The sequence below is a fragment of the Coenobita brevimanus genome, chromosome 60 (assembly GCF_032717465.1).
Source record: "Coenobita brevimanus isolate Jiangsu-jjx chromosome 60, ASM3271746v2, whole genome shotgun sequence".
NCBI lineage: Eukaryota > Metazoa > Arthropoda > Malacostraca > Decapoda > Coenobitidae > Coenobita > Coenobita brevimanus.
Window position 1 is genome coordinate 37,217,463 of NC_137013.1, and position 27,978 is coordinate 37,245,440.

The window sequence follows — 27,978 nt, forward strand, 5'->3', positions numbered from 1 at the left end:
TACATCATCTAAGCCTTTAAAATCCTGGTTTCACTGGAACACCACACATGGAAAACCATCTGCATGTGGTCTGTATTTTCAGCAACCCTATATATACACCTACTGGACAAAGGCATTGCATTGACTATCAAACTAAAAAGTGTGTACCCCTTGTCATGTGCATCTCCATACATACATCATCCATTCCTTTTTATACACTAACAACTCTTAAGCTTCAGCTTCTACACATCATTTTCTCATACTTAACTACTAAATTACATTAATTACTTAACTGTGAAAACCATGTAAAATGGATGTGTTAAATCTTAACTACAAGATGTCTTCCCTAAAATTTTTAGAATCACTGGGTGGTATCCCCCCAATAAAAGTCATCATATTGAAGGAATAACTGGAGAAAGTTTGTACCCTCTTCAATATAAGAGCTCTCTCCTGTAATAGTTGAGGAATTACTACATAGTGCTCCATTAATACTTGCTGCTGTACTGTACTATAAAGCTACATTGCATGAATGCACTGAGTACCTTACCTAATTATCCACAGTCCACCTTGATCATGTCACTCCCATATGATGGCTGTATCTATAAAGAGGGGCAATAAAAATGGCTTTTAGAGACTGTATATTTAATTCTTAAAAAGCAACATTGCCTATAACATCACTGGTATTGTGCACAGCTCAGTATAAATTCCATCATCGTCGTCACCCTATAACTTACTCCATTATAAATGGGGTGGGTATTATTCAGAAACAGGAGTACTTCAATATTTCACATAAATACAACAAAGTATATAATAGTACTGGCATTTTACACACCTGCATATATGTCGCATCACCATTACCCTAATCCTATACAGTATCCCACTAATAAATAGGCTGAACAGGATCCAGAAACATGTATAGGAAAGAATAAAGCCAAGAGAATACTGCAAAACATAAAAAACAACCAAAATGACAACAGAATAAAGTTCAATAGGTAATACAATAACTACGCTTGTAACCACATAAACCAAATTATGGCGCCTGGTGGTTTAGTGGGCAATTAAGGCTCTCCAATCAGAGTGAGACTGTGCAGGTTTATATCCAAGGGATAGTTGGGGTTTACTGCTCACGTACTGCCACTCAGGGATAGGTGAGAATGGTCACTCTAATCTTAAATGTCAAGACCAAATTGCCTAGCCCCAGGCTACTATGCTCCTCGTGGGGCAACAGGGGAAGGGTTGATAGATGGATTGATGAATACAATAACTTGAATTTAATTATTAGGTGGCATCATGAATTAAATAAGGTGTCGTCATCCTGATGAGTTGAATCAGCTGTGGCTGTGGCAGTTGAAATAAGTCACTTCTTTAAATACAATTATGTCACTTACCCCCCAGTCACTTACCACTGAATGAGATTATGTGAGGAATAAACCCCTATCATACCTTGGACTTAATCCTTATGAGCCACATGAAATTGAAATAATACTGTGTTTGAGCAATAAGACCTATTACATGGTACTCTTCTTTCACACACATTCTGACCATTACAACAGTTAGTTACTTGGCATACCATACTGTACTGACAGACTCTTTTAACCCCTATTTTTAATGCAGTCGTCACCCCACTACAGGAATTTCCCGGAAATTGCTTGTTTTCAAATCCCAGAAAGTATAGCACAGAGGGAAACAAATCAAAGACCATATTATTCAACAACTCTTCCTCTTGCGAATGAAAGTATTTCTAGGTCTGTTGGTTGCTGTGCTGACGAGTAACAACGTGAGGAAGATAACTAATTTTTGGTGCAAGAGCAGGACATGTTCGTGCGTCTAATTGTGGCGCTGGCTATGACTTTGCTCTCAACATGATAACTTCTCCACTACTACATACACTAGACACTGTTGCATCCAAGACATGCCTTATGGCATGATCACTGAGCCCTTTTCTAGGATCCTTGGAAACAGGCTTGGCAGGGGTGGATGATGCAATTGGCTACAGGCGGCACAGACGGAATCAGACAAATTGGAACCTGAGGACATCGCTGTACATCTGGCAAAAGCATGGGACAGACTGACTCACATCTGTGTGCTATGGAGAACTCCCTCCCTACCCTTTGATGCCAAGATGAAATGGCTGCCAGTTAAAATGGTGGCGGGAAGTCGCTTGTGTGTACAGCAACTACCCGGCGGCCATGTAGCATCCCGATTGTGAAGTGTATAGGCAGTACCCAGTGGACAGGGGTTAAGGTAAAATGCTAATATGAAAAACAATATAACCAGCTGTTTTTAACCATGCCAGTCTTTTCTGTTACCTTAGCACTTTTGCATCACAGCACCCAGGGTTGTGTGCTTCACGTACCCAGTCGGCACACAGAAACATTGAAACAAGTGCCAATGACATTGTACTGTACAAACTATAATATTATCTTGACTCCTTCACTTTGTTAATGCAGTTTTTATTTTATCTTTGCAACCCTCAGATGATGATATACTGCCTTGAAGGGATTCTTTAAAACTGAATGATTAGATAATGCCTTTATTACTCCCAACTACACATGAGATCTCTCCCAATAAACTGCATGGGGACAGCACGAACAAATTAAACCCTCTGGTTGATATGGTTAACTTAAGTACATTATCTGATTTCTAGTTACATATCACTCATTAAATACTACTGTAATATGCTGCTTTGAGAATCTTGCAACAGTAGCAGCCAATTCCATTTACCACTTTGGTACTTTTGGAGGCATACTGGTCCAAAGTTAGATTACGGCAGCTCACATCAAACCTTTTCCATCCAATGACAAATTTTCTCTATATTCCTGTTACCGAACTTCCAGGTGATTTTCCGGGTTTGGAGTGATTTTTTGAGCTTGTGGATTAGATTTGTCATAAGCCCTTTCACTACTAGAGATCCTTCTGAAGCTAAATAAAATTGTCTGGGAGAAGAGGAAATTAAAAAGAGAAAGATGGCCTATCATTAAAGGGGTCCAGAGTATGAGAATGACTCTTCACCCCTGGTGGTATTTTATGTAACAGATGGACTTCAAGTCATCTGTAAGACTGGACCCCTGTGCATACAGTACAACCATCACCACCCTCACTGTGGTGCCACCCCTCACATCAAAACACACTTGCCCACCAAATGCACTTTAACCAACACACAGTCCCTGCTGTTGTATTTTTGCTGCTGTTGCTGCTGTACTCCTAGGTTCATCTGAACATTAGCCCAGTGGAATGCAAGCTAAAGCTGCCCTTCTGAGATACACTACCTTTCTTTCATGGGACAGAAATGGAACTGGGGGCACTTGTCCTGTTATAATGAACAGGTGACATGTGTGATGGCATCCCTCTCAAACCTCTGAATCCAGCTAACACCAGACAGTTTTACTCAGCTGGCAGCAAGTCATATCAGCCTGAGTCTTAAAAGCATCTCACTGTACTGCATTTCCATCTGATGTATGTCAAGTCAAAGTATGTTCTCCCACCGACCTATATGAAACAGGCTACACAAGAATCTCAAACAAGTTAAGGTGAATGAACTATGGATGTGCCTCAATGAATTGTATTTACCTCTGAAGTGTGTGGTTGGTTGTGGACTGTGCTGGAAGGCTGCCTGAGTGCGAAATTGACAAACGAGTGGAGACGCATGCGGGAGCGTAAGAGGCGAGGAAGGGAGGAGAGGGGCAGGTCGTTCAGGTACTTGATTAGTGGACCTAACCTTGTTTCAGCATACATCTGTCATGGAGATCATCATACCTTTAATTGTCATCGTCATTAAAGTCAACAGCATTGTCTCATCATCATATGCTACATATGAAATACTGTACAAGCAAACCTCGAATTGCGATACCCTTAAATGTGATACCCCAGAATAGTGAGGGGGAGGGGGGTAGAAATACCACCCTACCCTGCCTATTGTAGGCCTACCCCTGGTTTTGCGATTTTTTTTTTTTTTTTACGGTTTTGATGATATAATAGACTTAAATTTTGTGTTTAGGTTGATTTATAAACTGTTTTTAAACATAGATTAATGTGTTTTGGTCACAGGTGGAGTGAACACTGTCATTTGGGGTACACAGACAAGGTACAAAACAGTGTGGACAACTAGGCGACTCAAAATGGAATATTTCGTGTTTGACCACTGAACTGTTATCTAACCTATCATGGAATACGTAATAATTTTTAAAAAAATATTAATAATTGTGAAAACCTTTGAGAGTAAATTTTTCATGCATTGATGAAATCTGTGACATCAATAAATCAGGTGTTTACATTCGGGCTGTTCATGGAAAAACGCTTTGAAAATGCAAAGGAATTTCTACATGAATGTTGGAAAATAAGAGAGAAGAAAATAAATGGAGCTCAGCAATCAGAACAATAACTAAAATGACATAAAGAGGTGCCTTTGAATAGGCTGTCCTGATTGCATAATCGATCGATAAATCATGTGTTTACATTCGGTTTCAAGGAAAACGCTTTGAAAATACAAAGGAATTTCTAAATTAATGTTGGAAAATAAGAGAGAAAAAAACAAAGGAGCTCAGCAACCAGAAGAGCAACAAAAATGACAAAAAGAGGCTATCTCAATTGCATCATCGATCACATTCCCCGTCAAGTGAATTCCCTGTCAAAACATCAACAATTCTCCATCACAACAATTCACAACTTGGACGATTCTCCATCATTCACACATTATTATTATGCATAATACATGTTTATTTAATTGTCCCAGGACCGTATGATGGTTAGATTGTATACAATCCTGTTGCTTCTTCTCTACCGAGTTTGAATACGGGTTGGAGATCGCATTCTCCAGTGACTCTGACTGGGTACACGCAAGACAGGCACTGGTTTTAGGCTTAGGTTTGCTTCTTTTACTGCTGTTAGGCCATTTAGATTGGCTTTAAACTTTTGAGGGGACTCATTTGGGTGGGTTTAGGACTTGGTTGGGGGGAAAACCAAGGCTCAAAAACACATCCCTAAACTTTACACGTTAAATCTACCCCGTGATACGATACCCCACCTAGCAATGGGTTTTTACTTAACCTAATGCATCATTAAACCGGGGTATGCCTGTATATAACTGAAAACATGTTAATGTGTACAAAGCAACACAGATCATGAATGAATAAGTGTTAGAGACTTTCCTAGCCCTATCAGAATACAGCCGTAGAAGACAAATCAAAATATACTGTACAGATACCAACCACCCACCTTCAAATCCGAACACTGCCCCTTTGACGCCATGTCCATCCCGCCGCCCCAGATCACTGCCCCTTGGAGTCCCATGACCCTCACTAGCCCTAATGTATTGACTAGATCCAGCCCTGAGAGATACTGCACTGTGTCATGGTACCTGTGGGGGAAGAAATGTGCTTACATGCATGAAGAAATACCTTCTATTTTATTCTTCCTACTACCAGATGAGGTTATTCAGCAGAGGGGAAAACCTCATTTGCTGAAGGGGATGACGAGTGTGTTGCTATCCCTTTCCTTCCCAAGTAGATGCTTTATGTTGGGGGGGGGGGTGGGGGGGGGGATCAAAGTGAAGAGGTTTAACTGAATAAAATCACCTCACCGCAGCATAAAGAAACCATAAACCCTGCCTTCCATCCTAAGAGGTAGCACACTGTGTTGTGCTGCCTGTATTTTAGAGGCTGAATAAATCTGTCAGGCGGCAGCAATATGTAACTACAGTAGACCCTTGCAAGAAGGCTGACCCAATTGGCAAGAAGGCTGACCCAATAAGGGCGATAGTCCGTTATATCTGATGGCCCCCAAAGGTGGGACTTCTAGCACATTTGAAAATAAATGAGCACAATGGCATTTCTAGTGCTAGATATGAAAACTATACCCATTTTACACTAACGTGGCCCAAAATTTTGCCCTTTTGCAGCTTGTTTCACATCCTTGTCATTGCATTTCATGACTAGTACTGTATTAATAGAGTATGTTATTGCAACTCAGTAGGCATGAAGGGGAGAGGACAATTTAAGGCCAGATTGGAATAAAGTGGGTAGGAAACACATGTCCTGTGAACCATTGTAACCCATTTAACAGACACTGTTTGTTATAGCTGACGGAAGATTGGTGGCCTTAGCAGTGTTTGTTAAATCCAATACCCAGTATACTAAAGTCTGTTAAAGCAAGGGTCTGCTGCATACCTGAGCGTGCAGCCACGAGAGGTACTCTCACTGGTTGTGTGTAATTCGATGAACCTCAAGTACGAATGAATCTTCCTGAGTTATTAATTGAACTGACCCTTCAATCATCATTGAAAACAAACTGATTATTGTGCAATGTATGGTACTTGACAGGGAAGGAATTGTGTGATGAGGCAGAATAAAATCATTTAATGATAACAATGAGGTCCATCCCTGAAACACGAAGCATATGTTGTGGTGTCTGTGCAGGTACAAGCTGGTTTAACCCCTTCATTACTGCTCTTTCAGCTTTAGTAAGACCTCTGACAATGCATATTTAGTGAGACCTCTGACAATGCATATTTATTCCAGATGAAAAGCAGTGTGTGTGGTGTGTGTGTGTGGGGGGGGGGATGCAACAAAAGCCTTGTGGATGTCTTGATGCCTTTATCATTGTACAGTAACCCCTCCAATATCCGGATCAATAGAGCCATAGGCAGGTCCGGATAGTGGTCCTGTCCGGATATTGGGCCCCAGCTTATGGACTAGTACTTACGGACCCTAACTCTGAAAAACACCTATACAACTCCCTCTGGACATGCATAGCACCTATTTAAGACCCAAATCACACCAATAAGGGACATAAAAGACTGAAATAAATGTAAAAGAACCATAAAATGAGGTTTTAGAGGTGAGTTTATACAATATTAAACATTCTGGGTACTTACAAGTCCCTTGGTCTTGGACTGGTTTGAACCGCCAGTTTGCAGTCCACAGTTAATCCTCTGCACTCTAAATTCCAATTTCTTAACACTGCACAACACTGTAAATTCCTGTGTGTTCTAGTGGCAAGGTATTGCAGTTTATTCACTGTTTATTCACAAAAAACAAGCACCTGTGGCTTACACTGTTAAGAGTATCTGCTCTCCATCGGAGTTAAGCTGTGACTGTTGATGTTGGTGGGGTAACAGAGTTGCCAGATCGCAACAGCCACATTACCAATCTCCTCAACTTTCATTGTCAAATATAACTTTTCATTACCAAATTCGTAAAGCTAGCATATATTCTTCACTAATTATATATACAAGTGGAAATACATGTAATCACTCTCCTTATAACTAACACCATGTTGATTTTTTTCACACTATGTAGGGTAGCAGATTAATCAGAGAGAGCAAACAATCCACCATCTCCATCCTGTGTATCCTCATACATGTGAAAAATCCATTTGGTAATGCATTATTCTAATGCATTACCAAACGAATTTTTCATTACCAAATTGGCCCACACTTGGTAATGAAAAATACCAAATGGCAACCTGACAGGGGAGGGGGGAGGGGGAGGAAGGAAGGGGTGAAGGGACCATGGTGTAACAGCTGTTTGGCGCCAGGCGGGAATTTCAAATTATGGGAGGGAAAAAAGTCAGATTTTTTTCGAATTTTTTGCAGTTTTTGGCCCATTTTGGGAATATTGGATCCCAGGAGGATTATGTCCGGTTAGTGGGGATGTTCGGATATTGGGCGTTCGGATATTAGAGGGATTACTGTATTCTAATTACTGCCATCCATCCATCATCCGATCCCACGCTGCCCCATAAGGAGCGTAGGAGCCCGGGGCTAGGCAGTTGGTCCTGACACTTAAGATGATAGTGACCAACCTCACTCATCCCAGAGTGGCATTACGTGAGCAATAAACCCCAACCACCCCTTGGATATAAACCTTCACCGGCTCAATCCGATTGGAACACATTAATTACCAACTAAACCACCAGGCGCCAAAATTTGGTTATATGGTTACCACCCAGCGTAGTAAATAGTTTCCTGGTGTACAGGAAACCATTTGGCTTATCACTCAGTGTAGAGTCACCCATAGGCAGAAGGAAGGGAAAGAATGAAGGAATGAAAGACAGAAGAGGGAGTGTAAAGTCACCCGTAGGCAGAAGGACAAGGAAAGAATGAAGAAAAGAAAGACAGAAGAAGATGGAGGGAAAGAATGATGGAGAAGAGGTCAGGGCAGACACCCGAGAGCAGCACTACATATCCAGCATTAGGCAAACCTCACGGAACACCAACCTGTACCAGAAGTATGGCAGTATGGGCATGTTAGGGGTGTGGGCTACATAGGCCATCCGAACAGCCTCGGTCAGCCGGCCTCGCACCTGCAGTCGGCGGGCACGAGGGCTCCACCCAATTTTCTCTGTCACGTAGATGCTTGGGTAGAGGGCAGTGCTGCCTTGTATCAGCCACACAGAAGCATTGTTGTGTTCCTGCACCTGAAAGATTTATTGTGTGGTGTTACCGTGCTTCTTTACCTCAACTAGCCTACACTGACTTCAACACTCTAGTATAATAAAAGAATTATAACCATAATTATCATCTGAATTCATTTTCCTACCCAAAGATGGGGTGCAGTAGGTCCCAGAAAAAAGGAATAAGCAAGCATGAAAGACAGAGAACTATTAACAGCAAGCACAGTGGAATTTGTCACTCATTCACACCCCTGGAATCCTGGCTCTATCTCACAAGCCTAAAAATCTATTTTCAAATGAATGTCTTGTGGTCTAATGGGTTACAACACTTTACCTGGAGGTGGAACAAGCTTTTTAAAAAAAAAAAAAAAAAAAAAAAAAAAAAAAAAAAGGTTAACTGAATATTGCTTATACCTCTTCTAGCACAATGGGTTCCCCCTACACAAAATAAAATTACCTGGCATTAATATGAAATAACTACAAATAAGGCATTGTCAAACTGAGAGGATAATTGGTAACTGTTATATTTCTTCCAGTATGAGAAGTTTACCTAAAGCTGCATAAAACTGCTTGGAGGTAGCAAAAATAAAAGACATGACTGTACTGACTTACTTAAATATTGTACAAAAAGTCCTCATTATATACTGCCTTTCTGACACTCTTTTTTCCTATTAAACTAAAGGTCTGGGAGAGAAAAAAAAAAAAAAAGGCCCATTGAAGTTTAACTGTCATCAATAAAGTTGTAATTCCTTGTTATATGTCGTCTGTCTGATGTCCCTTTTTGCTATGAAGACCTGCATAAAGAATGGGAAAATTTCCTAATAGTTTTTCTGTTATGTTTGGAGCTGATTTCCAAGTTTATCCAAGTATATAAAAACAATTATCTATCTATCTATCTATCTATTGCCAGACGCCTCAATCCCGTTTGGGGTGGCCACAAACAAATCGCCTCCAAGTCGCCCTGTCCCCCGCCATTTCACTCCCCTGCTCCCAACTCACACCCCCCTCTCTCATATACCTCTCCACCCCATCTCTCCATCTCATCCTCGGCCTCCCCCTCCCTCTTTCCCCCTCCACCTCACTCACATACACTCTCTTCGTCAGTCTTTGACCCTCCATCCTCTCCACATGGCCAAACCACCTCAGTGTGTTCCTCATAACGCTTCCTATCACATCCACATCAACACCACAACGCTCCTTTATATCCTCATTCGTCAGCCTGTCTCTCCATGTGACTCCACAGGCTCCTCTTAAATAACTCATTTCCACGGCTCTCACTCTTGACTTGTGTCCTTCCAACAACGTCCAAGCTTCACTTCCATACGTTAGAGTTGGTATCACAATACTGTCATGTAGTAACTTTTTCACTTCCATGCTCACTTCCCTGTTTCTTATCACTGCTTTCAAAGAACCAGCAACCTTTCTTCCCTGCTGTACCCTTTCAAGCACTTCACCCTCCAAACCTCCATCCTTACTCATCACACTACCCAAGTACTTAAACGTACTCACATTTTCCAATTCCTCACCATCCAACCTCGCTGTACATTCACTGACTTCACCTCTCTCAAAGACCATCACTTTACTCTTCCCTACATTCACCTTTAGATTCCGTTTCTTACACACTCTCTCAAACTCATCCACCAAGCCTTGCAGCTCCCCTTCGTCTTCACTCAACAACACGGTATCATCTGCAAACAACAGTACAGGGAGTTTCCAAACACTATCCTCTCTCACCAGGGCCACTCCAACAATTATATCATGTGTAAAACTGTGATATTTTCAAAAATATCCAAGAATTCAAGTAAAACAACTTTAAGATTGATACCACAGGGTTCTGTTCTTTCGTTATCGCACAATTTCGTTATCATGCACCATGTTCGGTACCAATTATGCATAATAACCAAGGTATCAGTTTTCTGACTTCAAAATAACTTTATAATGAATCCACAGGCAACTTAAAATAAAGAAAAGGTGGATTCTTAAGCAAATTAATGTTGAAACAACTTTAAGTGAAACAACTTCAACTGAGGACTGACAATATGCAAAATAAGTTACTATGAAAGATGTGTTAGAAACCTAAGTTAACTCCTTCAACCTGATGATATACTTTTATATTTCATTCTTGTTTATCTCCAGAGAATTTCACTTGGCTTAGGGAAGAGTTTTCAAACTGGAGGGGCTATAAATGTATATAGCCTTCAGTAACCTCTTCACTACTAGATGTCCTTCCAAGTTGGAAAAAAAAAAAAAATCATTCATTCATTCATTGATCATCCAATCCTACATTGCCCCATGAGGAGCATAAGAGCCCAGGGCTAGGCAGGTTAGTCCTGACATTTAAGATGAGAGTGACCAGCCTCACTCATCCCTGAGTGAGCAATAAACCCCAACCACCCCCTTGGATAGAAACCTACACCGGCTCAATCCGATTGGAGCGCCTTAATTTCCCACTAAACCACCAGGTGCCATAATTTGGTTATATGGTTACCACCCAGCATAGTACATGGTTTCCTGGTGTACAGGAAGCCATTTGGCTTGTCAGTCAGTGTACTGTAGAGTCATCCACAGGCAGAGGGAAGAGGAAAGAAGGAAGGAAAGAAAGACAGAAAAGGGGGTGTAAAGTCACCCATAGGCAGAAGGACGAGGAATGAATGAAGGAAAGAAAGACGGAAGAGGATGGAAGGAAAGAAGGATGGAGGAGAGGAAAGGGCAGACACCCGAGAGCAGCAAAACATTAAGTGGATAAAATGAGAAATGCATCACTGGACTTGGGTTAATCAACAAGTATACATGCCTTACTGTAAAAGATGCCCAACCAAAATGACCTGAAACTTGCAAATTCCCCAGAGTAACAGCTGTGACAGTGAGGAGTGTGATACAGTGAGTTCTTGCTGTAAATCCCCCTTTTCTTATGCTCACTTCTGCTATTAAGTCCACTATAATTTGCAGAAAAAAAAAATGCCAAGTGAAGCTGCAACCTATAATGCTGATCTGCTAGTGCCCCTCAGTTTACGACATCAGCTGGGCAGAAAAAGTTGTGATACATAGGAACACAACCCTTAAAATGAGGATATGTTTACTCCTTTTATTTTAACTTGACCTAAAACTGCCATCTCTCCATCTAGAATACTGAGCTGTAACAAGAGATTAACTCCAGAATATAGTGTTAGTCACAAAGTGCTATGGAAGGGATACAGAGCTGCATCATTATCTTATTCTGCCACTAACCCATCAGAATTAAGCCACAAAAGAAGGAAAATCAGGGCCAAGTAAATGTGAAAGAACTATAGCAATCGCCGTACACCTGGCTTCATCTCCCATCCCAGCTGAATAAGGTTACTGCAATAGCTACAGCACAATATATCAATGCATATACAACTGGCTGACCTGAGGCTGGCAATGTGCGTCCCCAGGGTGATAGTTGTGGCAATAGGGATAGTGGTAGTAACCCCACAGTGCCCCTGGCCTCAGTTCTCGTCCCATCCATAGTAGTGCCTGTGAGGAATAGTTGGCCAGGATTACTGACTAGTTGAATAATGGTATCCTACAGGCATAGCAGATTTTGAAAGGGATTAAATTATCTGAAACTGGCAATTCAGAAGTAATACAGTGCATCTCATAGATCATGGGAAGAAATTTCTGGGATATAAAATATTCTATTACACAGTACTGTACTTCCATACCAACTTCTACTTTCTTAGGAGTAGCTGTTTTATCCACCTTATGAACAGCTGTTATGAAAGACATAATAATAATAATAATATGTGATAGGCGGGGGCACTCACCATCCACTCACTTGATGTAGTGCTGCTCTCAGATGCCTGCCCTTTCCTGTCTTCCTTCCTTCTATCCTTCCTTCCTCTTCTTTCTTTCCTTCATTATTTTCTCTTCCTTCTGTCTACAGGTGACTCTACACTAAGTGACAAGCCAAATGGTTTCCTGTACACTGAAACCATTTACTAAGCTGGGTGGTAACCATATAAACAAATTATGGCACATAGCGGTTTAGTGGGTAATTAAGGCACTCCACTCGGATTGAGTCAATGCAGGTTTATATCCAAGGGGTGGTTGGGGTTTATTGCTCATGTAATGCCACTCTGGGATGAGTGAGGCTGGTCACTCTCATCTTACATGCCAAGACCAACTTGCCTAGCCCAGGGCTCCTATGCTCCTCAAGGGGCAACACAGGATTGGATGATGAATGGCTTTATTTACTGTCTTCCTGCAACATATCTTGGACAGACCTTTCCACTGACTGCCCATTTAACCCCTTCAGCCAATTAATGTCTTTTATTGTTTTTTATCTCCAAACAATTTTATTCACTTTTAGAACTAGGGGGTTCGATATAACCTTCTTCAACACCTATGCTACTCTTGGTTGCTCTTTTAAGCATATCTAATTATCTGACATCAGAAATTACAAAAAGATATCACTGTCAAAAAGAAATTTAAAAAAGGGGTGGGGTACAACTCTAATCCACATAATATCATATTCCATCTTAAAATCCATCCCACCTCAAAGAATTCCCTGGCCGTGTCATTGAAGCTCCTCTGTGCCTCATCTTCAACCCTCTGAGGTGACCAATCTGGATGTGCCGCAGTGACCCACGATCGGGAAGCCTCCTGGTACTCAGGAGGGTTCATGCGCAGGCTTGGATAGTAGGCCTCAAAATCTAGGACCGCTATGCCTATGATTCAATGAATAAATAATAATAATAATAATAACAATAACTAGAAAGTGCTCAAAGAGCACATACAGCCATCAATGCCAATAAAATTTATGAATTACAGCTCTAATTTCTCTTTCCTACCAAATGAAATGAATATTTCTAAGGACTCACACAGTCAATTAACTCTATAGTCTAGTCTATCCCTACACAATTTCACAGACTGCATACTCCTGCCACATTTATAATGTTATGATTCCTTGCATCCAGACCCAGATCCACCTCAAAATCCAATAAATTCTTCCTTGATCTATTGCCCATAATGCACTAAATTTCAATGAAATCCAATAACAACTTTTTAAGATACCTTGTACACCAACATACAAGCAAACAAACAGACATGGGTGAATACATAACCTCCTCCAACTTTGTCAGTGTTGGTAAAAATCCATCCATCCATCATGGAATCCTTTATTGCACAATAAGGTGCACAGAGATCTGGGGCTAGGTACGGTAACTATACTTAGTTTTTCATCAACGCGAAGATACACTTGACAGGTTGGTGAAGACTGGCTGAATTCAACATTACTTCACAATCTCGTTACTGTTAGCCTTATTAATTGACAACATATATCTGAGGGGGAAATTTGGGTTAGTAAATGTTATTAGGACATGGTGCATTTAGCCAATCATCACCAACCTGTCAAGTGCATTTTCTCCTCATTAAATAAAACCGAATCTAGACTCAGCTGATCACTCGTTAATGGCAAAGTGAGCAATGAACCTCAATGCCCTCCCCCCCTCCACATTTATTCCCATGTGGGTCATTTTGACACACCTTAACCCACAGAACAGACATCTGTTTATCGGTTACATGGTTAATAATAATACTATAATAGCAATAATAAAAATAATAGTAATAATAATGTAATAAAAACATCCAATCACACAATACCCCTTCTAAGGTGAATGGATCCAATATTTGGCTACCACATTCCAGTACCGAGGCCGAGGATGAGATGGAGAGATGGGATGGAGAGGTATATGAGAGAGGGGGGTGTGAGTTGGAAGCAGGGCAGTGAAATGGCGGGGGACAGGGCGACTTGGAGGCGATTTGTTTGTGGCCATCCCAAACGAACGGGATTGAGGCGTCTGGCAATAGATAGATAGATAGACATTCCAGTACATTTACCAGTAGACAACCAGCCTTTTCCTCTTGGTGGCATTATGCAGCTGAAAACCCACCAGTCACCTCCTGGGGATTTAACCAATTTGTGTAGCAAACTTAAAGTCAAACAGCCACCCCTTATTGGATTATGGTGTCTGACTATAGATACATAGGTAGTGTCGTAGGGTTGTCACTTTAACCCATTCATACATGAGGGCTCAGCAAAAAATCCAACTGCCTGCACTTTTTCGTCACAGGTTGCATCCAAGTGAAGTCCAACCACTCGCACTTTTTTGATGCAGGTTACGTCCAACCACTCGCACTTTTTTGATGCAGGTTACGTCCAACCACAAAGGTAACAGTATTTTTTCGCCACAATTTTCAACTGTGTCCTAACCTGCGCTGTGGACGCAACGCGGGTCCGGGCCACATGGAGCGTTGATCAGCTGTCTCCCCACACCCACACACAAGGGTCCCTGCGCCAGTTTGCCCTCACGCGTTACAGCCTGTGGACGCTCCTTTACACTTGCCGACAGCATCATGAATTCTTTTGTTTTTCTCCGTGATTTTGGTAAAAAGACAATCTTTCTCAGTGGAGAACTGAAAGGTTTATATACAGGTATACCTTGATATACAATAACCCTAGATGCGATACCCCGGCATGGCGATAGGGGTAAATATACCATCATACCCCACCTAACGATGGCCAAACCCTGGTTTAACAATAGGATTTGGTTGCTTTTTTGATTACCGATTTTGATGATACTTTAGACTAAAATTATGTGTTTAGGTTGATATATAAACCGTTTTTAGACTTAGATTAATGTGTTTTAGCTATAAGTGGGGCGAACATTGTCATTTTGGGGTACAGTTTTCTAAGCTTGATTTTTTCCAGACATATTTGACAATTTTCAGATTTTAACTGTTGGTTTTAGTGAGTTATTTACAGGTGTTAGGCTTAGGTTAGCTTCTTTTACAACTGTTAGGCCATTCAGATTGGCTTTAAACTTGTTTTTGGACTCATTTGGGTGAGTTTAGGACTTGGCTGGGGGGAAACACAAGGCTCAAAAACACATCCCTATACAGTCACTACTCGTTATACATTGAACCGGTATACGATAATTCGTTATAACGGTAACAAAAAAGTTACACCCCAAATTCCGATTTACGATGATTTTTCCCATTATAACGATATTGACATCGGAAAATTTCGTACGAAACGCCAAGCACACGCAAGGCGACTGTTGCTCGTTTCAGGCAAAACGGCGGCCCTGGTGTGCAAAGCATTGTTTTGGTTCAGTTGCACATGTCCCGCCATCCCTTCAAAGCCCTGTCTTTTCCACTCATTCATGTGTATCCTGTTCCTGTCTGACTCAGAGGCTGACCACTAGTGCCTGTAAGCACTAGCTGTCCCCCCAGCCTCGGGGGTGATGACTTGGAGATGACTTGGACTGACACAGGAAGTGATTAAGGTGGGTTGTCATTTTTGTTTCAATCTTGGGCAGGTGACTTTGGGAAGTTAAGTTGATGTAACCCCCCCTTTTATAATGTATTTCAATCTCCCAATTTACGATAAACTCGTTATATGTTAAGGTATAACCCGACGTAACCCCATAGTATAAAAAGTAGTGACTGTACTTTACATGTTAAATCTACCTCGATACGATACCCCCACCTAACGATGGGTTTTTACTTAACCAATTGCATCGTTAAACTGGGGTATACCTGTATCTCTAAAAAATCGGTGTTGAATAAATGAGTGAACAATCAAAATATGGTAGCTTATTTTTTCCTGTAAACCAGGAAATCAATTACAACGCTGGGTGGTAACCTTATAACCAACCAACACGTGTTCCCTGCATGACAGCAAGTGGGTTGGTGGAGGGCTAGTGCCCCTCCCCGGAAAACAACCAACTAAAAATACGAACAAGAAGCCTCGGACCAGGACTGACCAAAAGATAACAACTAAGGACCGAACAAAGGACATGATATGCATGACGACATGGAATGTAAGAGGTGCAAATGATGAGGTGAAAGAGAGAGAGATTGTCGAGGTGCTTGAGGATGCGAAAGTGGATGTATGTGGATTAACTGAAACTAAATGGGACGGTGAGAGTGTGAGAGAATGGGAGTATGGATAGGGTATATGTGCAGAAGTAGTTGTGAATAAGAGGGCAAAAGAAGGAGTGTGTATTGTTGTAACGGATGGAAGGAGAATATAAAAGAGTATGGATAAGTTGGCTCAAGAATTGTAAGTAAGGGTAAGACTGAAAGTTGGACTACAAATGTGAGCAACTGTGTGCGTGTATGCACCAACGCAAGATCGTGCAAGCAGAGTGAGAGAAGAGTTCTGGACAAATGTGGAAGTGTGCACGGAAAAGTTTGAAAGGAATGAGAGAGTGTTTTTGATTGGTGATATGAATGGTAAACTAAGCAATGTGAAGGTGGATGGAGTAGTTGGTGAGTGGGGTGTGCCTGCTGAGATAGATGAAAATGGCAGTGAATTAGTGGACATCTGTGCAGGAGGGGGCTGGTGATAGCCAATACCCACTTCAAACACAAAATGATCCACAGGTATACATGGCGAGTGATGAGAAGGGTGGATGGTGAACTGAATGAAAGGAAGGTAATGACTGATCATGTGTGTGTGGATGAAAGGATGCGAAGATGTGTAATGGATGCAAGAGCATATACTGTAGAGGCTGGGGGAGTGGACTTTCTGACCACCGCTTGGTGGTGGTCAGAATCAAGGTCCAAGTAAAATGGAGAAATAGGAGAAGGGAAGGACAGAAGAGGGAGTATATGCAAGGAGAGTGGAAAGGTTACAAGAGTATGAGAAAAAGGCAGAATATAAGAGAGAAATGGAGGAACGATTGGGTAAATATGAACTGGAGCAGATGGGGGACGTGGAAGGTGTGTGCAAGATATTCACAGAAGAAATATGTGCAGCAAGTGAGGTGGTGTGTGAGGTGAAGAGAAGACAAAAGGGGGTGCAGGGAACAGCATGGTGGAATATATAGGTGGGACAGGCTGTGGCACAAAAGAAAAAGGCATATAATGAATGGATGAGAAATAGGGGAATGGAAGAAGCTGAGAGACGGACGAGAGAGTTATATGCAGAAAGGAGGAGAGAGGTGTAAAGATTAGTAAGAGAATGTAAGAAGAGAGTGGATGAGAAATTTGGAAGGAATTTGAGTATCAAGTGGACAGAATGTAAGAAAATGTTCTGGAAAGAGGTAAAGAGAGTCAGACAGGGTGGCAATGAAGCTAGTAGGGGAGTGAAAGATAAAAATGGTAGACCACTAGTTCAGAAGGGAGAAAAAGTGAGCAGATGGAGAGAACATTTTAATGAATTGTTGAACATAAAGAATGAAAGTAATGCGAGTATAACTGGCTGCGGAATGGTTGGGAGAATGAGGGAGGTAAGAAGGCAGGAAGAAATTAGTAGGATGGAAGTTGTGGAAGCAATGAAGAATGTCAAAATGGGGAAAGCCCCAGGAATTGATGGAGTGTGTAGTGAAATGCTGAAGCATGGGGGAGAGATAGTACTAGAATGGATGTGGAAGATATGCAGATTGGCCTGGGAGGAAGGAAGCGTCCCGGAGGATTGGAAGTCAGGTATAATTATTCTCTTGTACAAAGGAAAACGGGAAAAAGAAGTGTGTGGTAATCATAGGGGCATTTGTCTTCTTGGTGTAATAGGAAAAGTGTATGGTAGGATACTTATTGACAGAGTTAGGGAAATAACATAGGAATTAGTTGGAGAAGAACAGGGAGGCTTTAGGAAGGGAAGAGGTTGTGTAGATCAGATATTCATTCCTAGATCTTTAGTGGAAAAGTTTCTAGAGAAGGCAAAGAAGTGCCTTCATGGATTTGGAGAAAGCATATGACAGGGTGGATAGACAAGGATTGTGGAAAGTGTTAAGAATATATGGAGTAGATGGGAAGTTGCTGAATGCTGCGAAGAGTATGTATGAGGGTGCTAAGGCTGCAGTGCATGTGGATGGTGAACTGAGTGAATTTTTCTCTTTGAAGGTTGGGTTGACACAGGGATGTGTCATGTCTCCATGGTTGTTCAATCTGTATATTGATGGGGTTATAAAACAGACACAAGGTAGGGCATTGGATGTAGGAGTGGCCCTAATGAGAGAGGGCAGTGTTTGGAAACTCCCTGTACTGTTGTTTGCAGATGATACTGTATTGTTAAGTGAAGACGAAGGGGAGCTGCAAGGCTTCGTGGATGAGTTTGGGAGAGTGTGTAAGAAACAGAATCTAAAGGTGAATGCAGGGAAGAGTAAAGTGATGGTCTTCGAGAGAGGTGAAGTCAGTGAATGTACAGTGAGGCTGGATGAGGAGGAAATGGAAAATGTGAGTACATTTTAAGAACCTAGGTAGTGATGAATAGGGATGGAAGTTTGGACGGTGAAGTGCTTGAAAGGGTACAACAAGGAAGAAAGGCTGCTGGTTCCTTGAGGGGAATGATAAGAAACAGGGAAGTGAGCATGGAAGTGAAAAAGCTACTACATGACAGTACTGTGATACCAACTCTAAAGTACAGAAGTGAAGCTTGGATGTTGTTGGAGGGACACAAGTCAAGAGTGAGTGCAGTGGAAATGAGTTATTTGAGAGGAGTCTGTGGAGTCACATGGAGAGATAGACTGACAAATGAGGAAGTGAAGGAGCGTTGTGGTGTGGATGTGGAAGGAAGTGTTAGGAAAAACACACTGAGGTAGTTTGGCCATGTGGAGAGGATGGAGAGTGAGAGACTGATGAGGAGAGTGTATGTGAGTGAGGTGGAGGTGGAGAGAGGGTGGGGAAGGCCAAGGATGAGATGGAGGGATGGAGTGGAGAGGTATATGAGAGAGGGGTGTGTGAATTGGGAGCAGAGCAGTGAAATGGCGGAGGACAGGGTGATGAGGAGGCGATTTGTTTGTGGCCACCCCAAATAAGGGATTAAGGCATCTGGCAATAGATAGACAGATATTTTTCTTCTCTTTTTTCTTCTTTCATTAGGAAGATCATATATTCATCTATAACATGTAGTACTGCACTGCAATTTCATAGCAATACAGTTACAAATAAGGGCAGGGGAACGAAATGATTGGAAACATTTTATGATACTGAGCCACCCGCTGCTGAAGTGGCTGGGTGTGGTCAAAGGCCATAAGATATTTCTGCTCCGTACACCATAAAATCTTTCTAATAGAGCTAGAAGTGTAATTTTTTTTTGTTTTTTACATAAATCATCACAAATAAATCCCCTACAACTTTCTCTCAACAAGCATTGATGAAATGTTTACATATCTGTGAGAAATCAGCACTGAATAAATAAATGAATGATAAAATATGGTAATTTTTTCCTTTTTTTCGTTCATTAGGAAGTTGTAAATAAGGGCTGGGGAGAAAGTTGAATGGAAACATTTTCCGATGTCACGCACATCACTAAGCGAGGGGTGTGTGGCATGTAAGGTATGGGCCAGCCTGTGGGGGTCATGCAGTACAGGCATACTCCAGTTTAACGATCAATTGGTAAAGTAAAACCCTGTCACAAGGCAGGGTATCGTATCTTGCGGAAAATTTAACATGTAAAGTATAGGGATGCGTTCTTCGAGCCTTGGGTTTCCCCCCCAACCAAATCCTAATCCCACCAAAAATGAGCCCCCCAAAAAGTTTAAGTCAATCTAAATGGCCTAACAGCTGTAAAGGAAGCTAACCTAAGCCTAAAACCAGTGCCCGTCTCACTTGTACCCAGTCAAGGTCACTGAAGAATGCGATGTCCGACTCGTATTCAAACTTGGTAGAGAAGAAGCAGCAGCGTTGTATACAATCCCATCATCAGATGGTCCCAGGACAATTAAATAAACATGTATTATGCATAATAATAATAATGTATGAATGACACAGAATCATCTAAGGTGTGAATTGTTGTGATTGATATTTTGACAGGGAATGCAATCGGCGATGCAATCGGGATAGCTCTTTCAACGGCCCCTCTGTATGTCATTTTTGTTACTGTTCCAGCCGCTGAGCTACTTTACTTTCTTCTCTCTTATTTTCCAACATTTATATAGAAATTCCTCTGTATTTTCAAAATGTTTTCCTTTGAACAGCCCGAACATAAAGACGATTTATCGATTGATGACGCAATTGAGATAGCCTATTCAAGGGCACCTCTTTATGTCATTTTAGTTATTGTTCTGGTTGCTGAGCTCCTTTATTTTCTTCCTCTTATATTCCAACATTTAATTACAAATTCCTTTGTATTTTCAAAGCGTTATCCCTTGAACAACCCGAAAGCAAACACATGATTTCTTGATCGATAATGCTATCAGGATAGCCTTTTCAACGGCCCCTCATTTATGTAATTTTAGTTACTGTACTGGTTGCTGAGCTCCCTTATTTTCTTCTCTCTTATTTTCCAACATGAAATTCTTTTGTGTTTTCAAAGAATTTTTCCTTGAACAGCCCAAATGTAAACACATGATTTATCAATGTCAGTTTTCATCAATGCATGAAATATTTACTCTAAGGTTTTCATAATTATTATTACCAGGATTTAAAATTATTATTATGTGTTCCATGATAGGTTAGATGACAGTTCAATGGTCAAACACGAAATATTCTTTGTTGAGTCACCTAGCTGACTCCACACTGATTTGTACCTCGTCTGATGGGCAAGAATCCATACCCCAAATGACAGTGTTCATTCTGCCTATTACTAAAACACCTTAATCTAAGTCTAAAAACAGTTTATAAATCAACACAAATTTTTAAGTAAAATATCATCAAAATCGGTAAAAAAAATAAATATATAAATAAAAACCCATCGCAAAACCAGGGGTAGGCCTATGATAGGCTGGGTAGGGTGGTATTTCTACCCTCATCACTACTCCAGAGTATTGCATCTAGGGTATCGTAAATCAGGGCTTGCCTGTACTCGGAAGCGGTGGGACGCAAATTGCAGCAAGAGTTCAAGAGGGTTAAATGGAGCGTTCTAATCCCTAGGCATTTTATAGGTATGGTAAGGGTGGGGGCAGATACTATGAGGCACCTAGCTAACCACCTGACCACTACCTCCCCTTCACCTGTGTATCTGTGTGGCAGCTGCTTGTTGATTGTGACAGTGACAGCCATAACATGGGATGTGAGATTTGCTAAATATAACCCCTGACACTCCACTAACCAGCCCTGCCAAAACCTGAAATGGTCTGCCCTAACCTGACCAATCCTGATCTGTTTAACTGCAAGGAAGCTGACCTGGCCTATAGCATCAGTCACACCTCCTTACATCTCTCCCTATCAGTCCTATCCTGCTCTGACCTCCGTAGTTGTGTGGTAGATGCTTGTTGACCTTGGCAGTGAAGGCAGTAACATGGGCTGTGAGGTTACCCCTCTGAGGGATCCCACCGTTCACCCTCACACTGCCATCTGGGGCCAGCGTCGGGAATAGTCCAGGATTGTAGAATATGTTAACCTGTGTGAGTAACTGCTATGTTCTTAACCTTTTCAGAACAAAGACACATCTTTTTTATTCTATCCAGTTATTGCAATACATTTTCATTCACCTACACTTGGGTGCAAAAAGTGAGAAATGTTAACATTAGGGGTAGGGCTGCAAGTAGTAGACTGAACAAGACCTGAGATGAGGTCAATGAGTGACACCTCAGGGATAAGGGACTGAACAGGGAAGCTGCCAGACATCAGGCAGCATGGAGAGCTGCAATTAGGTGACCAAGGCTGATGCATGCAAGCATGTTGGAGAAAAAAAAAAAAAAAACTTAGGAAAGACTTCTTGTACTAAAGTGGCTGAAAATAATCTTCATTAATCCTTTCAATGCACAGTAATACTGTCTTTTCTAAAGACCAGATAAAGTACTGAGGAGGCATGAAGCAGTCACTACATACCCTTTTACTAACAGGACTTTAAAAAAATAAATAAAATGAAAGAAGAAAGCTATAAAATAAGTCATCACAACCATCACCAATCCAATTTTACATTATTTCAGAGGAGCACACAGCATTCAGAAGTGGGAAAAGGAAAATGTCTGTAGCAGAAGCTATCAACACTGTTAAGTGAAATAGACTAAAAAATCAACCAGTTTCTTTTTTTTATCGAGATTTCACCAAGAACTACTTAACAAAAAATAATACAGTACTCCTTCGTTACTCTTCTTCTACAGTACTTCATTTTTTTTTTTTTCTTTTTTTTTTTGTCAACTATAGACGGACTTTTTTATTTCCAGCCAGGAACTGTTTATTATTTCCAAGGCAGGCACTGGTAGCATCTTCTCACCAACCTGCTAGTCATCTGCTTTGGCTCTACCCACTTCCAACCACACACTCACTCTCACTTTTAAGAAATAACAAAATAATCTTAGTGTCTATAGCTCCTTCTGTGGAAAACACTAAAATATTTACATAAATATGCACCAAGCAGTGTCAGCCTGTCGTCTTTGTTACTGTACATTCATAACTAGTCAGCTGCTTTCATATCTACTCATTTCTACCTAACTTACCAATTTCACTTTCATTTCTAATAAATAACAAAATTTCCTTAGTGTCTGTAGCTCCTTTTATGCACCACGCAGTGCTAACCTGTCTTCTTTGCTACCATACGTACGTAGCTAGGTGACTGCTTTCAGTTCTAGCCATTTTCATTTAACTTACACATCTCACTTTCATTTTTAATAAATATTCTTACTGTCTGTAGCTTCTTCAGTGGAAAATAATACAATGTTTACATAATAATGCACCAGGTGGTGCCAGCCTGTCTTCTTTGTTACTGTTTATATGTAGGTAGTCACCTGCTTTCAGCTCTACTCATTTCCATCTACAAATCTCTCTTAGCTTTAATAAATAACAATATTCTTAGTGCCTGTAGCTAAAAAAGTATTCAATACAAATGAGACGGGCCTATGGTGGAATGGTATGTATAAAAGGAATGCATTTTCCATAATTATAAATCATGTTAACATATGAATGGTTGCATAAGAATTATATAATGATATACATTGATGGGATAAGTGTGTCAAAAGCATCTTAGGTATGTGACCCCCACCAATAATGAAAGAATCCTGTATAACCAAACAATTACTATACTCTGTCCACTTTAACTATGTTTAAAATTCCCATCTTCCATCTTGAATGCGAAGCTGAAACACAAGAATAACAAATAAACATAGTGAAAGTCATAAAAAAGTGCTATGCACAGTATGTAGTGACACAGAATGTTCTATTCTCTCAACAAGTTAAAGGAAATAAGGTGTAAAGGAACCAATCTCTACACCAAGTTAATCTCTTCCTTTAGACAACACATTTTTAGCTTATTTCTGCTACCTCTGGGTAATTTTGTTAACTTTAGAGAAAACATTTGTTATTCAAGGGGTTTGAAACAGTCTCCATTAATACTCTCACAACACAATATCTCTCCTAAAGCTGGAAAAAAAATATACAATGGACAAACTATAATTCCATGGTGAAAACTGAACTTGTATAATTCAACTTATACCTAAAGAACTTATATAATTCAACTTATACCCATGGGAGATATCACAGGAGTTCTGTACAATGCCCAACTAAGAGATGTTAGTAAGAATCCCAAACTTTGAGCAAAGATCTGAAGGTACAGTTGCGGACATATCAAACATAAAGATCCTGTCCACCAGCAAGGTGGTGCAATGTTCTCTGCATCTGGTAATACTGACAGGTACGGAACTTCACCAGGCTTCGTTCAGTCGCTAGGCCAAACCAAACGTTGTAATTGCTGCTGCTGTGCGCAGTTATTGGTGGTAATATAATACAGAGTGTAAGCAATGTTCAGCCAGAAAATATACTGTCATGATTAAGGCAAGTTATTTAAAATTATGACACAGATTTCATGAATGGTTTAATTTCGGGTCATGAACCATACAACAGCTAGCAAGTCATCATATAAATCGTAGTTATCAGCTTCCCCACAACTGTCAAGGAACAGTGAATTATTGTGACGCCCATCCTCCCCACTGTGAACCTGACATTGGTAGACCTCTGAAATTGAAGCAAGTTCACTGCATACAGGAGGTGACACCACAGAAAGCTGCAGGGTGAGGGTGGGGAACCTAGGAGACAGTAGGAGAGAGGTTAGTGAGGAAGGGGGCAACAGTGGTCAAACTGGGGGCTAGGGAGAGGAGTGATGGGGTAAGGGGCAGTGAACTTTGGTAGACAACAAGAGCTACAGTGGGTGGGATAGATTACAAGGTGATGACTGGGCCAAGTCATAATTTCATGGAGAATATGGAATAATAGAGTTAGACCATGAAACGTTATGTCGACGTTGCCACATGTTGTAATTGACCGTCATGGTTTGTTACAGTTCATGACACTTTCCACTGGGTGGCTCAGTATCCATGTATTATGAGTATGGTGACTATTTGTTAATGTGCAATTATTTGACACATCCTTACAATTTGTCCGATGTCACAGCTGTTGTCACAGTGACTGGGAATTACTCTTGTAACCTATTACATAGTATCATCATGGATGACGACTGATATCACATACAGAATAAGGGCAGACCTATTCAGATTTTTCCTTTATCACCAATAAATACGAACAGTCTGAGAGTAATTATGGCCCCTATGGTCCTCATTAATAACTGTATAGCACCAATGTAAAATAAAGGTAGATTTACTTAACCCAAGTTTATGTTCCCGTTTTCTGCATGCCGTGTTTGGCTGTTGATTTTACACATTGCCAGTGGTTGTTTGTTATACTTGGGTTCATTTTCAGCACCTGTTGTATGCCCCAAGCATTCCTTCACAAATCCTCAAGCCAATGATGGTGGAACAAGGTTGTAATGTCTGCAGTTATCCAGTCTGTGCACATGCATATATCATCAACTATGCCATTGGTTAAAGAAATTGCTTGTATTAAATGCAAACACACACTTTATCTGCAGTGTGTTTTGTTATGCTTAACAACTGAGTAACATTCACACTGCATGAAACTGACAGGATATTGATAAATATGAGGACTGTTGCCCCATTCACAGAGAGCAACTACTGTGCCATACATCCCAGCAGTGTCCGAACATGGAGCTGCTGCCCTGGTTGAGTAGCAGTGTATACTGCAATCCAATAAAGATGATGGGTGAACCACTGTCACTGATGTATAAACATATGATCCGCTGTTCGTGGTGTTGCAGTCATTATGGCCATCTCCCCTCCTCGTCAGTACCCATGTCTGAGTGCACGCAGTTGTCAGGAAGAGGGAGAGGCAGACAGTGAATCAGATACTAAGGTTGTGAATCAGACTGCTTAACAGTTACACATCCTTCATACCGTGATTTACTCCATCAGTATAGGGTTTACAGCAATCCAACTTAAAGATCATGTAATACAGCTGATAAGGCAATTCTCTACTCACCTATTAGCCCACCCCAGTTTCACCACCTATATTCTGAGACCCAAACCATCCCCCCCCCCCAGTAAATCACATTTTCATTTACATTGGTGCCATACAGATATTAACGAGAACCATGGGCACAAATCACTACTGTTAAATATTACTTACTGTGGCAAGAAATATTATTTACTGTGGTAAAAGAAAATTTCAACCTCTCCCTCCTCTGATTTTGATATCACAGTCATCATCCCTGATATTACTACATAAACACAACAAAAATAGCTCCCAATGGCTATGACAACAGGTGTGACATGAGACAAACATTCTAGGGACATTTCATATATCACCATGTGATGACATAGCTGTCACCATACACTAGTAATGCAGGCTTTGTGCAATGTGTCACCCTGTAGGGAAAATGTCATCCTGTTGACGATATAACAAAACATACTGGTAGACTGCATAACGTGCCAAAGTCTGCATAACGTTTAACAGACTGATTATCAAATTCCATGAGTAACTTTCAACTATAGCTGATTTGGCACCATGTCACCAGAATATTATTTATCCATCCCATCCTAGCTTCCAGCCACAGTCCACTCTCCCCTACCCCATCATTCATCTCCTGTAAAGCCCCCTCCCTCCCATTAGTACCCTCTCCTCATCTACCTCCCTCCCCCTGCCTCCCAGGCATCCCATCCTGCATCCTTCTGTGGTGCCACCTCTTATGAAATTGCATCAATTAAAGAGGTCCACCAGTTTCAGGTTCACGGTCAGGGAGGAGGGGGATCACAATAATTTTGTGATTATTATGACAGGTGTGGGAATGCAGATAATGTTATAATGGCTTATATGCTGGCCATCGGTAAATGTTGTATCGTTCACAAAGTTTGTTGAAAGTCACACTTATGAAACCTGTGTTTCACGTGAATAAAATACGAACATGTGTGGGGTGAAATTATTCCATTACCATATTCACAAAATGCTGTTTTTTTCAGTATACTGTACTGTCAGGCAGGACATTGTTTATATACCATCAATAACTGTGCACAGCAGCAATGATCACCGTGTTCGGTTCATCCACGCAACCAAATGAAGCCTAGTGAAGTTCCATACCTCTCAGTGTTACCAGATGCATTGAGTTTTACACCACCTCGCTGGTGGATGGGGTGTTTCTGTTTAACATGTCCACAACTGTACATCCATGTACTGTAGATGGTGAATGCTAAAGCAGATGACAGCATTAGACTATGGTGCTAGTCACAAAAAAATGCTATGTAAAGATTGTAGAATGATGCTGTCTTATTCAGCCACTGAGCTCCAAGAATTATACTACTAAAAAACAAAAACTAAATAAAAATAAACAAATAAAAATAAAATACAACTTTGCCAAGTTAAGGTGGAAATCTTAATGACAACCAAATCAGCATCCTTCACCTTATCTCCATAGAAGAGATCATCAGTGTTCTGTACAATGCCAAACTTGGAGACGTTAATGTGGATGCCAAACTTTGAACAGAGGTATGAGGGTACATTCCAGTACACAGTGAATGCTGAGGCAGAAGACAGCACAGCCAACAAGACCACAACACACAGCCACGCATGAGCCACCATGAAACATTCCATGATCTGAAATGTGGAAAGCTTAGTTAAACTTCTTAACGTGTGTGTGTGTGTGTGTGTGTGTGTGTGTGTGTGTGTGTGTGTGTGTGTGTGTGTGTGTGTGTGTGTGTGTGTGTGTGTGTGTGTGTGTGTGTGTGTGTGTGTGTGTGTGTGTGTGTGTGTGTGTCTGTGTGTGTGTGTGTGTGTGTGTGTGTGTGTGTGTGTGTGTGTGTGTGTGTGTGTGTGTGTGTGTGTGTGTGTGTGTGTGTGTGTGTGTGTGTGTGTGTGTGTGTGTGTGTGTGTGTGTGTGTGTGTGTGTGTGTGTGTGTGTGTGTGTGTGTGTGTGTGTGTGTGTGTGTGTGTGTGTGTGTGTGTGTGTGTGTGTGTGTGTGTGTGTGTGTGTGTGTGTGTGTGTGTGTGTGTGTGTGTGTGTGTGTGTGTGTGTGTGTGTGTGTGTGTGTGTGTGTGTGTGTGTGTGTGTGTGTGTGTGTGTGTGTGTGTGTGTGTGTGTCTGTGTGTGTGTGTGTGTGTGTGTGTGTGTGTGTGTGTGTGTGTGTGTGTGTGTGTGTGTGTGTGTGTGTGTGTGTGTGTGTGTGTGTGTGTGTGTGTGTGTGTGTGTGTGTCTGTGTGTGTGTGTGTGTGTGCATAGACCTGACAGCCTGCTCTCTGATGCCCAGCTATCTTTATATGTACCACACACCTTCACATATTATCATTTATGTGCTAAACCCACTGTCCATAATGAATACATGCTAGAGCAGTCAATTCAGGAGTGGTGTGATGGTATTA

General features: G+C 41.2%; 2 protein-coding genes across 2 annotated transcripts in view; one reads left to right on the forward strand and one right to left on the reverse strand.

The window, feature by feature from the left end:
• The window catches only part of LOC145403032 (uncharacterized), a 68,144-nt gene that overhangs the window by 27,162 nt on the left and 13,004 nt on the right, over nucleotides 1-27,978 (forward strand). The gene's annotated exons all lie outside the window — the stretch shown is intronic.
• On the reverse strand, nucleotides 531-27,213 carry LOC145403072 (hyaluronidase-like). The gene is made up of 8 exons (XM_080274907.1): nucleotides 27,025-27,213; nucleotides 21,526-21,679; nucleotides 12,886-13,058; nucleotides 11,758-11,865; nucleotides 8,195-8,394; nucleotides 5,194-5,335; nucleotides 3,550-3,714; nucleotides 531-578 (listed from the first exon to the last, which is right to left on the reverse strand). The coding sequence occupies exons 1-8, from the start codon at nucleotides 27,211-27,213 to the stop codon at nucleotides 531-533; spliced, it is 1,179 nt and encodes a 392-aa protein (XP_080131033.1).

Excerpts from the sequence above, each read along its gene's own strand:
- LOC145403072 (XM_080274907.1), bottom strand. The coding sequence starts at position 27,213 with ATGGAATGTTTCATGGTGGCTCATGCGTGGCTGTGTGTTGTGGTCTTG. Across the intron at positions 13,059-21,525 it reads TCTACCACACAACTACGGAG|GCATAGCGGTCCTAGATTTT; the intron begins GTCAGAGCAGGA and ends ATTGAATCATAG. Across the intron at positions 3,715-5,193 it reads GGCAGTGTTCGGATTTGAAG|ATGTATGCTGAAACAAGGTT; the intron begins GTGGGTGGTTGG and ends TCTCCATGACAG.